Raw genomic sequence first — 12,500 nt, 5'->3', positions numbered from 1 at the left:
CTCAGTATGGCCTGGATTGATTACAAAAAGGCGTTTGATAGCATCCCCCACACATGGATCCTCGAAACACTAGCCATTAACAAAGTAGCACCAACAATTATAAAATTCATTGGGCACTCTATGAATAAATGGCAAACAGTGCTACAGCTCCAAACAAAAGAGGGACTCATGAAAACCAAAGCCATCCCCATTAGAAGAGGAATATTCCAGGGAGACATGCTCTCTCCACTCCTTTTCTGCTTGGCACTGTCACCTCTATCTGATATGCTAAATAGAACTAGATGCGGATATAAATGTTACGGCAAAACGATCAGCCACCTTTTATATATGGATGACCTAAAACTATACGCTGCAAATGACAAACAGCTGGAAACACTATTAAAGACAGTTCATGGATTTACCAAAGAAATAGATATGAAATTTGGATTAGAAAAATGCGCCAAAGTAACCCAGAAAACAGGAAAACTAGTTAAGAGTAGCAATATCACACTAGATAAAACCAATGAAATAAAAGAATTAGACCAAAGCCAAGCTTACAAATACTTAGGAATCCATGAACTAGATAAGACACAACACACACAAATGAAAGAGAAAATAAAAAAAGAATATTATAGACGAGTTAGATCAATACTAAAAACAGAGCTCAATGCTAAAAACAAGATAATAGGTATTAACACTTTAGCTGTCCCAGTTATAAGTTACAGCTACAATATCCTTAACTGGACACGAAATGAACTGACCAAAATAGATAGGAAAACAAGAAAAATACTGACAGGATCTAGGATGCATCACCCAAAATCTGACGTAGAAAGACTATATATACAACGTATAGAAGGTGGTAGAGGCCTTATACAGCTGGAAAACTACTATAAAACAACCACCATAGGACTGCAAAAATATCTACTTCAGAAGGAAGGAAAACTGATACAAATAGCGGCAAAACACGAGCAAAACAAAAAGCTGTTCTCAGTATTTAAGGAAGCTGACAAATACAAACAAGAAATCATACCACCTAACAAATATAAACAAGAAGAAGAAGAAGAAGAAGAAGAAGAAGATGAAGAAACAACAAAAGCTATAAAACAAATGAAATCCAAACTAAAACTAGAACAGCAAAGAACCATGATAAAACGATGGCAAGAAAAACCCCTTCATGGTAAATACTGGACTAAACTAAATGCAAAAGAAATAAATAAAGAAAAATCCCAGCAATGGTTGAGAAGCTCAGGACTCAAAGCAGAGACAGAGGGATTTTTAATTGCAGCACAAGACCAGAGCCTCCCCATCAGAAATTACCAAAAACATGTAATGAAAAGAAATATAACAAGTAACTGCAGAATATGTGGAGATGGACAAGAAACAATAAATCATATTATCTCTGGCTGCCCAGTCCTGGCTAAGGAATATATTCACAGACATGACAGAGTTGGAACCTACATACACTGGAAGCTATGCCAACATTATGGAATAACAACAGAAAAAAGATGGTATAGGCACACACCGGAAAAGGTAACAGAAAACGAGAAAGCAACCATACTCTGGGATATGCCGATACACACAGATAGAGAAATTAAGGCCAACAGACCAGATATAGTTGTCAGAGATCATGAAAAAAAAAAATGCTTTCTAATTGATATATCAATACCGGCAGGTGACAACGTGTCTCTAAAAGAAATGGAGAAACTTTCAAAATACAAAGACCTGGAAATAGAGGTAACCAGAATGTGGAATCTAAAAACAGAAACAATTCCTATCATAGTAGGTGCATTAGGCATGATAAAAAATATTCAGACAAATACATAACAAAAACACCAGGACTTACAAACACATATAGCATACAGAAAATTGCACTACTAGGCACTGCACACATCCTACGCAGAACACTTTCCATACAATAACCATCAGAGCATCACAACAAATCACAGCACATACCCAAGGCACACAGAGCTGCGCTCGGTAGTGAAGTGAAAGCACGCTATAAAAAATAAAACTACTGAATAATAATAATAATAATAATAATAATAATAATAATAATAATAATAATAATAATAATCTCAATTTATTTCATTTTGATAATATTTAAGGATTGACGTAACTCCTCCCGAAGGTAAAAGAACGACAATAAGAGTGCGAGTGTTACCGAATGAACAATATTTACCTTCAGGAGGAGTAACGTCAATCCTTTAAATATTACCAAAATTAGATTGAGATGATAGTTTTGAACTCGTGGAAAGCACACGAAGGGTCGAAATATTATTCATTCGATAACAGTCGTACTCTTCTTGTTTCTTTAATAATAATAATAATGATAATAATAATAAAATAATAATAATAATAATAATAATAATAATAATAATAATAATAATAATAATAATAAAACTACTGAATAATAATAATAATAATAATAATAATAATAATAATAATAATAATAATAATAATAATGGTGTTTTCTGAGAAGTTGCCGTCTTTATTCGTACAGGCAAATTGTCAAAGTGTCTACAGAAAATGTTGTATATTATTATTATAGTTGTGCTAATTATAAACGATGTGATCGCCACAATACTTTCGTAATTAGTTTATAACTTTTACAATGCTTTTAGTTCAGCAGCTACATCGTTGTAATTCTATCAATACAATATTATATTCATTCGATATTGCTATGTTGATAACTGGTATGTTGCTGTCACTTTTGATATGGAAAAACTGTCACGTTTATTGTGTTATATTTCATAGTTTACAGATTAGACTTCTACAGTATTTCCAAAGTGTCATCTCCAAGAAGGGTGGAAGTTCTAGTTAATGACACAGAGCATTGTCTTCTTGAAATAATTTAAATAACTTGGCATAAATGTCTGTGAGCTGTCTATATTTATTTCTTCATATTTCTGTCTATGCCGATCGTTTGCAGCCCTTTGTATTATCACGTATACACGTATGTCTAACCTTCTACATTGACATACGTCTACAGACACATCCATATACATTTTCTTTTCATTCATCTTGCTTTTTTGTAACGAGAAATAGACAGGATTTTGAAATTTAGACAAGGATTGAGAACTAAAGAACAAAGATTCTTTGGAGGCTCAAATTAGAATTTATTATTATTTTTTTTCCATCATCAACAGAAGCATTTTTAGATCCTTCCCTGATTAGTGTAATCTGGGGTAAATTCTTAACCTCTCCTTTTTGCTTCAGGAAAATGCATTCGGAAGGTAAAAGTCCCTGGAAATAGTTTGTATGCAGTCACTTAGAATTTCCTCCCTTTTCTTTCTCGATTATAGTAAGAAGTCTCCATGAAGAAATGGGGAAGAAAGAAAAGATAAATGAAACCATTCATTCCATGAATGTCTTCTACACTATAACTATTGTCCATATATAAATGTTCCGCTTCGTAAAAAGTTTAATTTATATACCTCGTGTTATATCCTGCGGATGACTTCTACAAAGAGTGAAATGATTCATGTATTGTTACCTAAAACCATCATAGTAATATAAGTATGATAAATATGTACATTCAGTTCGTCTTTATTCTCAGTTTTAAATAGAACCATCTAATTCCGACCAAATATTAGGGCGAACTGATTATTTTCCTTGTAGTAACTTTCCCCTAAAGTATTCCACTTCTTATTTATTTATCAACAGTTTATTTGTAAAGTCAACTACAGTCCAACGAATTTCTTTTGCATCGCTGCTCTGCTGGTGGTGAAAACCGTAAATTTATTATCCAATTCCATTGCAGGTATCGCACAAATCCTTTGACGATCGAATTCTGAAGTTCACCATGTTTGATGTGGATCGTCACCGACGTCATAATGTAATTGGACACGCATTGTTCCCGCTCAAAGAATATGATTGCGAGAATAACGAGAGAATGGTTATTTGGCGGGATCTCGAGAAAGAAGTGTCAGAGGTTAGAAATAAATTTCCTATTCTCATTTATTAAATCTTTATATATAAAAGTAAGGTTGTGTGTCTGTCTCCTACGATTTAGATTCCTAACTACTCCCACATTTTGCGGTGCAGTTTAACCAAAACCGGGTATCTTATAGTCGTGATTCATATCGAGCCCTTCTGGGTATTAGCGCGCGTCTACGATAAATCTACGATTAAAAAAACATTACCATCATTTTTTTCCCATATAAATGCATTTTTTTCGCTATTATTTAAGGGAAGTAACTCTCTAAAAATGTCTACGATGAGTCAACGACTTTTTTAAAAATTTACCATAATTTTTTTTCCATTTTTAATGCATTTTTTGGCTATTTTTTGGCTATAACTCTCTAAAAATGCTTATATAGTTATTTCCCTTACAAACCCGAGCAACGCCGAGCGATACTGCTAGTGTTTTTATAAAAGCTTTTTACGTCTCACTTTCAATGTGTTCTTTCACGTTTCGTCTTTGGCTTTACCAAACAAATGATTGCGTGGAAAAGATCGTGGAGTAAATTAACAGGTAGTATCGATTTGAATGTTGTAGAGTACGAGATAACCCATGTGCTATGTATTTGGCAATGCGACTACAAAATAATAATAATAATAATAATAATAATAATAATAAGAAGAAGAAGAAGAAGAAGAAGAAGAAGAGGAAGAAGAAGAAGAAGAAGAAGAAGAAGAAGAAGAAGAAGAAGAAGAAGAAGAGCACTCACAGAGTGCAAACCTCCGCCAAGGCAACACCAACGTCCTCTCAACGATTAGTCAGAGATGATTTTTAAAATGGGAATATCTGAAATATACACCATTGCTCTCACAAACGAGAATACTAAAAATGAATCTGACCACTCTCAAATATTAAGTAAAAAAAATATGAAAAATAATCCAGAATCATTGTCCGGTACCTCTGGAAACATGGGTGTTTCAACGTTCTTAAACAACTCTCACTGTGGGACTTTTGGAGCGGGATGGGCTACTCGACCCGAAGAAAATTCTAACTGGGCCCCACCTGCAAGATTATGTGCTGTTTATCTTGATATGAGATCACCATGTCGTGCACATACGGTTGTGATGTATGTGCCTGGTGTACACTTATCAGACGGGTAGACATGGTGGGTATACTGGGCTTCGTATATTTTCTACCCCAGTGTCACTTTGATGGCGTGTACTGCTATCTCACTCAACAACAACAACAGAAATAATAATAATAATAATAATAATAATAATAATAATAATAATAATAATAATAATAATAATAATAATATAAGTAATATATACTCGAATTTTACACTAATCACTTACTCTTGTTAAACTCTTTTATCTTTTGCAGTCCACCTCCGACAAAGGGGAAATATTTATTGCCTTGTCTTACAACAGCCATTTGGAGCGCCTTACCACTGCTATATTTGAGGCAAGAGACCTGAAGAAAACAGACGGTAACACCAACGTTGGAATGGGTAATATTTCTTGTACTGAAAAAACACACACTATTTTGAAAAACTATAGTTATCGTATGCAAAAAGCACATCGAATATACTGATAGTTTAGAAGAAGCGTAAGCAGCTAAAATGTTCGCCATGATAAAATTATTTTAGCATTTTCTACCTTATCTTATTTTCCTTATACATATCAACTTGTTTGTTCCTTTTCAACCTTCTATGTATGTATATATATATATATATATATATATATGTGTGTGTGTGTACTTATATATATATAAATATATATATACAAGCATATATATATACATACATACGTACATACATACATATATATATACATACATACGTACATACATACATACATATATATATATACATACATACATACGTACATACATACTTCAAGTGAACGACAGAGCCGCAGCTCAATGAAGAGCGTACTCATCGTTTTTCTCGACTTATTTGGTATTCTTCATCGACAATTCGTCCCACCGGGCCAGGCCGTCAATCGAGAGTTCTACAGCAAACGTTTGAGGGAGGACGTTCGGCGAAAGCGACCCGAACTGTAGAGCGCGAAGAATTGGATGCTCCATGACGACTATGCACCCTATCACCGAACTCTCCTCATGCGTGAGTTTCGCGCCAAAAACAACATGGTGTCGCTTCTGCACCCGGTCTATTAGGCCAGATTTAGCCACAGGGAATTCTGTCTCTTCCACAAGTTGAAAATGCAGCTCAAAGGTCACCGTTTTAAGACAGTCGTCGAGATTCAAACGAAACGCAGAATGTCCTGTAGCCCTCGTCGTCAATACCACCAATATATATATATATATATATATATATATATATATATATATATATAAATAATATATATGCATATATACATGCGTATACGTACATACTTACATGTATACGCATATACATATGCATGTCTAGGCAAAGGACGTCACGAAATGTAAACAACAAATAATACGAAGTACGAGTATATGGAATATGAACTCTTTTTGCGAGCAACGAAAAAACAAATGGAAAACAAGACAAAAAACACAAAGAACAACCATTCACCAATTGTCGGTTGTTTTATCTAATCCGTATTTCGAGCATTTCACGACAAGATACACCTTCGATAAAACACTTGCTCCCGCAAAGCAAATTAAATAAATTTGGGATTTTGTGGAGGGTCAAAATTGGTGACAAAAACAGGACAGTAAAAACAAGCAGGAAGGGCTGCTAAGCCTAAACGAAGTTGTGGTGGCGAACGCGAAGAAACAAGCTTGGACAGGAGACAGACAAAAATAGGTCTTCCTGGGCCTGCTGCAACAGGGGGAAAGAAAGAAACACAAGTTAGGAGAAGAAAGAAAGATGGCCGATGGTCATGTGGGAGCCACATGAGCAAATGAGGAATAGTGAGGGAAAGAGAGTGACAGACATTTGCTATAGTTAGTAAATTCTGGATTTTATAGCGCTCCTAAAGTGCTTCCCGGATTTTAGCAATCACTATTGACTTATTTACGTCACCGTAAGCTAGCGGTTCGACAAAAGAGAGAAAATACAAAAAAGTATCAGGTTTAAACAAAAATAAGTAATGGGGATTTGTTTGACTCAACCTTCCAAGGCGGTGCCCTACCATGGCCACAGTCCTCTGACTGAAAGAAGGAAATGACTAATCGGAAAAACACATAACTGAACAAATAGGTCGAATACAAGGAAGTAAATTGTGCAACATATTTATCACCCCACGTTCCCACATCCCCACGTCCACACACACAAAGCTGCATATGCCTTGTTGCACATTGCCCTGTTTATTTCCGTAAACTCTGTGTTAAGAAAGTTTGGGTTATATTCAGCCATTTCATATTTTGTCTTTCTCTCCGTTTTGTCTGACTGTCTGTTTGTTTGTCTCTCACATTTTCTCTCTGTCTTTGCCTCTCTTTTCTTCTTTCTCTCTCACGATGTATTCATGTTTGTCTATGCATCTGTCTTTCTCTCCATTCACATACGCTGTATATATGAGTGTTTATGCATTGATATAAGAATATATGTGTATATATGTATGCATATATGTTCATACACATGTATGGATAGATAGACAGATACATACACACACTCACAAAAAATTGTGCGTATGAACGTACGCACATATGCATGTATATATGTATGTATGTATTTGTATGTATGTATGTATGTATGTATGTATTGTATGTATGTATGTGTGTGTGTGTGTGTGCGTGTGTGTATGTATGTGTGTGTGCGCTTGTGTGTGAGCTGTGGTTTCATAAGGCCCGCTGAAACTAAATAATGTCGATGTATGCGGATCTTTAGTTTCAGCAACTGGCTTCTCAAACATTTTTCGCCTTTGGAAAGTTTCGATCTCAACTTAACTCTAGTTTTATAATTAAATATTTCCAGGAATTGTATAAAAAATTGTTAAACTCTTTTCTGCATTGTAGAAGTATAACCGATATATTTTACATAAATTTTAACGGCCAAGTCTTACGATACATTCCAGATATAATAAAGAAATCCAGTGGTTCTCAACTGGGGGTGCATATTTCTCTTGAGGTTCTCAAGTTGAGAACCACTACATTTCTTTATTATATCTGGAAGGAATTTTTTATTCAACATATTGAAGCCTTACTAGAAAAGTTACGCTGTACGTAGGTCGAATCATCACATCTTCAAATTTCCATACTTTTCTCCGGAGGTCACTATAATTCGAACGGCTAAAATAATGATGTACATCTAATTGATTATCTTATATCAACCACAAAATGTTTTTGTGTTAAATAAATGCTTTCATACGTCATATGAGTTGTTAATAAATCTATTTACACATATATTTTCAGATTCCTATGTGAAAGTGTGTCTCTTAATTCAGAACAAGATTGTCAAATCGAAAAAAACTGCGATTGTGAAGCGAACCATCGACCCGAACTTTAGCGAGTCTTTCACTTTTAAGCTCTCTTCATCGTCACTTGATACGGCAAGCATAAGTGTTAGCACTATGCAACATTTCACCGGTGCTAAAGGTTAGTGTCATAAGTCCTGGTCACTCCGTGTTAACTTTCTGAATTGTGCTGCACAAATTGCGGACGAAGCCGAGTTTCAGCAGAACTTTGAAAAGTTTAAAGTAGGTACTCTCTCAAGTTCTCTGAGCCGGTTACTCTGTGTCTGCGGAATGTAGGTTAGCGAGATTATAATATTCCTTTTGAACGGAACGCCAGTCTGCCACAGCTCTACTCATTATCAAGTTTACTCATTTTCGGTCCGGGAATCAAAACTACGACCTTGGAAGCATCACCCTAACTGCTAGACTACGCATCTTCACCTTGAGAAGTTTAGCAACATGTTATTTGCATGAAGAAAGTAAGTCCAAGATCAGCGCTCTGATTCTAAATTTTTTATGGAGTCTGAAACTGGGATAACAATCATTACTTTACTTGTAATTCGTTGTCGTGAAGGCGTATGGCTCAGTGGTCAGAGCGTAGGCCTCGGAGTCATGCGGTAGTGAGTTCGATTCCCGGACTGGGCTGTGTGTTGTGTTATTGAGCAAGTTATTTTATTTCAAGTTGTTGCATTTCAATCATCTGTAGAAATGAGGTGTGACGTCATTGGTGCCAAGCCTTTGCCTTTCCCTTGGATAACATCGGTGGCGTGCAAAGGGGAGGCTGCTATTCATGGGCGACCGCTGGTCTTCCATAAGCAAACTTGTCTGAACTTGTGCCTCAGACCAAAAATGGGCTTGACCGGTGAGGGGGTGGTTACCCCAATTTACCCTAATTCATTGTTGTTTTTAAAATTTGGTATGAACCAAATGCTCACTCTCATCCAGTGAAATATAATAATATCTATTTCTTTACTACCCACAAGGGGCTAAACAAGGACAGATAAACGGATTAAGTCGATTATATCGATCCCAGTGCGTAACTGGTACTTATTTAATTGACCCCGAGAGGATGAAGGGCAAAGTCGACCTCGGCGGAATTTGAACTCAGAACGTAACGGAAGACGAAATACGGCTACGCATTTCGCCCGGCGTGCTAACGTTTCTGCCAGCCCGCCTGAAATACAATATCATCTTGCCACCGTGATGTCTGCTGCCATTGCAGTCGCCGATGGGGCAGTTGCTGCCACTCACTTGTTCTTCAATGTCACATGATAAGCCTTTTCTGTATTTTGCAGCTCTTACTCTCTTTCCCATTTCCTTCGAGCACCGTCTCATTCATTGTGTGATATAGTCACTATATATTTTAAATATCCGTCGCAGACATCTGGCCTGGAATAGTCGAGTTTTTTGCTCTCTCTTCTGGTCATTTTCCAAGTCTCAGAGCCATTCTTCAGAACCGCCTTCATCAAAGTTTTGAATAGTTTCATTATGGAGTTATAACTGATGCTTTAGCGAGTCTTTCACTTTTAAGCTCTCTTCATCGTCACTTGATACGGCAAGCATAAGTGTTAGCACTATGCAACATTTCACCGGTGCTAAAGGTTAGTGTCATAAGTCCTGGTCACAAATAATGTGTAATATGCTCATAACTCTGTTGCTGTTGTGGTTATTGTTGATTTTTCTGTCCTTAGGACAACTTTGATTCCATAATAAACGACTTTGACTTAGGCAAAGTATTGACAGTCCCGTCTTATTAAGATAACAAGGTATCCAATACTACAATATCCAATGTCTCCTACATTATTTTTTTTACCATGTGCAGCCTAAACGTAACGTTCTCCGTTGGTTGATTCACACTTCAAAATTTTAACTGTTTGCTATCACTAATCATACAGTCACAAGGCAGCAAGCAGGGAGAATCGTTTGCACGCCGGACAAATTATTTAGCGGAATTTCATCTGCCTTTACGTTCTGAGTTCAAATTCCGCCAAGGTCAACTTGGACGTTCATCTCTTTGGGATCAATAAAGTAATTTCCAGTCAAGTATTGAGGTCGGTGCAATCGACTAGTTCCCTTCCCTAAAGTTTCTGGCCTTGTGCGTTGAGTAGAAAGGATTATTATTATTAATCTTTAATCTTTAAATTGCTTCAGCATCAAAGCTGCGGTCATGCTGGGCCACGACCGTTGACTGTGCTACACCATTATTTGAAAGCTCTTCTGATATTTTGCATATGGGGAATTGGGGAGATTGATGCCATGCCCTCATCTGTGTTTCCTGCCGTGAGGTAGGCTCATCTGGAACCCTTTACTAGAGGAGATCCTGTTTTGCTTTGAAAACACCAATATCCACACCATACAGGTCTGTCTGGTATTTTGGAAGGATACTGAAAAGATCTGGGCGCTTGAAACGCAATCTGTTGCAGTATCTGGCTCTGTATTTTGATGGTGATGCAGGGATCTTTGGCACTATGCAGTTTTTTTTCTGCTGTTTTTGTAATTTTCAAGGCCTTCCTGGATTTTCCAGATGTATATCCCTGAATAACTTTCTCGCATCTCTCCTAGGAAGGAATGTTTTAATTCTTTCAGTCTTTCCCAGTAGCTGTTTCGTTGCATTGAGTCGATTTTTTTTGTGTAGATCCGCTGGATTGCTTCGATATCCGCTGTGAATTTTATATTGTGAGGTAACTAGAGTTGGGAGCAGTAGTCCAAGCTGCTGAGAACGTATGCCCTCCAAAGAACCATTATTATTATTATTATTATTATTATTATTATTATTATTATTATTATTATTATTATTATTATTGAGTGAGAGAGCAGTGCATGCCATCAAAGTGACACTGGGGTAAAATATATGAAACCCAGTATACCCATCATGACTACCCGTCTGATAATGGTTCACTAGGCACATGCATCTCAGCCATATGTGCGCGACATGGTGATCTCATATCAAGATAAACAGCACATGACCTTGCAGATGGGGCCCAGTTAGAATTTTCTTCTGGTCGAGTAACCCATCTCGCTCAAAAGGTCCCTGAATAAGGATTGTTTAAGAATGTTGAACAAAACATCCATGTTTCCAGAGGTGAATTATCCAAACCTCAATGAATACCTTTCAACACACAGCTATGATGCTCCCCCATTACTTCTGCACGTGATCAGAGATGCACATATCGCCAGCCACTAAGGGACATGGTCAACTGGTTAAGGTCAAACAACTGACAAGCAAATCTGTGGTATTGAGCAGAATATTTGCTGTCGCCCATCTTTTATACCAAGATAAGACAATGTACATAATATTCTTCTTCTTCTTCTTCTTCTTCTTCTCTTCTTCTTCTTCTTATTATTATTATTATTATTATTATTATTATTATTATTATTATTATTATTATTATTATTATTATTATTATTATTGAGTGAGAGAGCAGTGCATGCCATCAAAGTGACACTGGGGTAAAATATATGAAACCCAGTATACCCATCATGACTACCCGTCTGATAATGGTTCACTAGGCACATGCATCTCAGCCATATGTGCGCGACATGGTGATCTCATATCAAGATAAACAGCACATGACCTTGCAGATGGGGCCCAGTTAGAATTTTCTTCTGGTCGAGTAACCCATCTCGCTCAAAAGGTCCCTGAATAAGGATTGTTTAAGAATGTTGAACAAAACATCCATGTTTCCAGAGGTGAATTATCCAAACCTCAATGAATACCTTTCAACACACAGCTATGATGCTCCCCCATTACTTCTGCACGTGATCAGAGATGCACATATCGCCAGCCACTAAGGGACATGGTCAACTGGTTAAGGTCAAACAACTGACAAGCAAATCTGTGGTATTGAGCAGAATATTTGCTGTCGCCCATCTTTTATACCAAGATAAGACAATGTACATAATATTCTTCTTCTTCTTCTCTTCTTCTTCTTCTTCTCTTCTTCTTCTTCTTATTATTATTATTATTATTTTATTATTATTATTATTATTATTATTATTATTATTATTATTATTATTTTATTATTATTATTATTATTTATTTTTTTTCCCTTCTTTCAAATTTGCTTCCATTTCTTGCCGAGTGTCTTCTCGACTCCTAGGGCAAAGAAACTCATAGTATACATTGGTAGGTCATTAAACTAAACTCACTTGTTCGTTCATTTTTTTTAAAGTTAAACTAAAATACATGAGTAGCAACAGTTCTCACATCGACAATGCTCTTCTCAATACGTGTGATG

General features: G+C 36.3%; 1 protein-coding gene across 3 annotated transcripts in view; it reads left to right on the top strand.

Moving 5' to 3' along the window:
• Positions 1-12,500, top strand: part of LOC115220973 (synaptotagmin-15-like) — a 187,523-nt gene that overhangs the window by 158,540 nt on the left and 16,483 nt on the right. For 2 of the 3 annotated variants that reach the window (XR_005002692.1, XM_036510502.1), the window contains exons 4-6: positions 3,740-3,910; positions 5,264-5,390; positions 8,222-8,404. Coding sequence is in view for 2 of the 3 variants with exons in the window: in XM_036510502.1 (XP_036366395.1) it covers positions 3,740-3,910; positions 5,264-5,390; positions 8,222-8,404 (481 nt within the window). In the remaining variant the exon portion in view is untranslated. Of the gene's footprint in view, positions 1-3,739; positions 3,911-5,263; positions 5,391-8,221; positions 8,405-9,827; positions 9,864-12,500 lie in introns of all 3 variants that reach the window. The other variant, XM_036510503.1, reaches the window with a different exon arrangement.

Source organism: Octopus sinensis, linkage group LG17 (assembly GCF_006345805.1).
Source record: "Octopus sinensis linkage group LG17, ASM634580v1, whole genome shotgun sequence".
NCBI lineage: Eukaryota > Metazoa > Mollusca > Cephalopoda > Octopoda > Octopodidae > Octopus > Octopus sinensis.
Note: the sequence above shows the minus strand (reverse complement) of the source record. Positions and strands in the feature narration are given on the sequence as shown.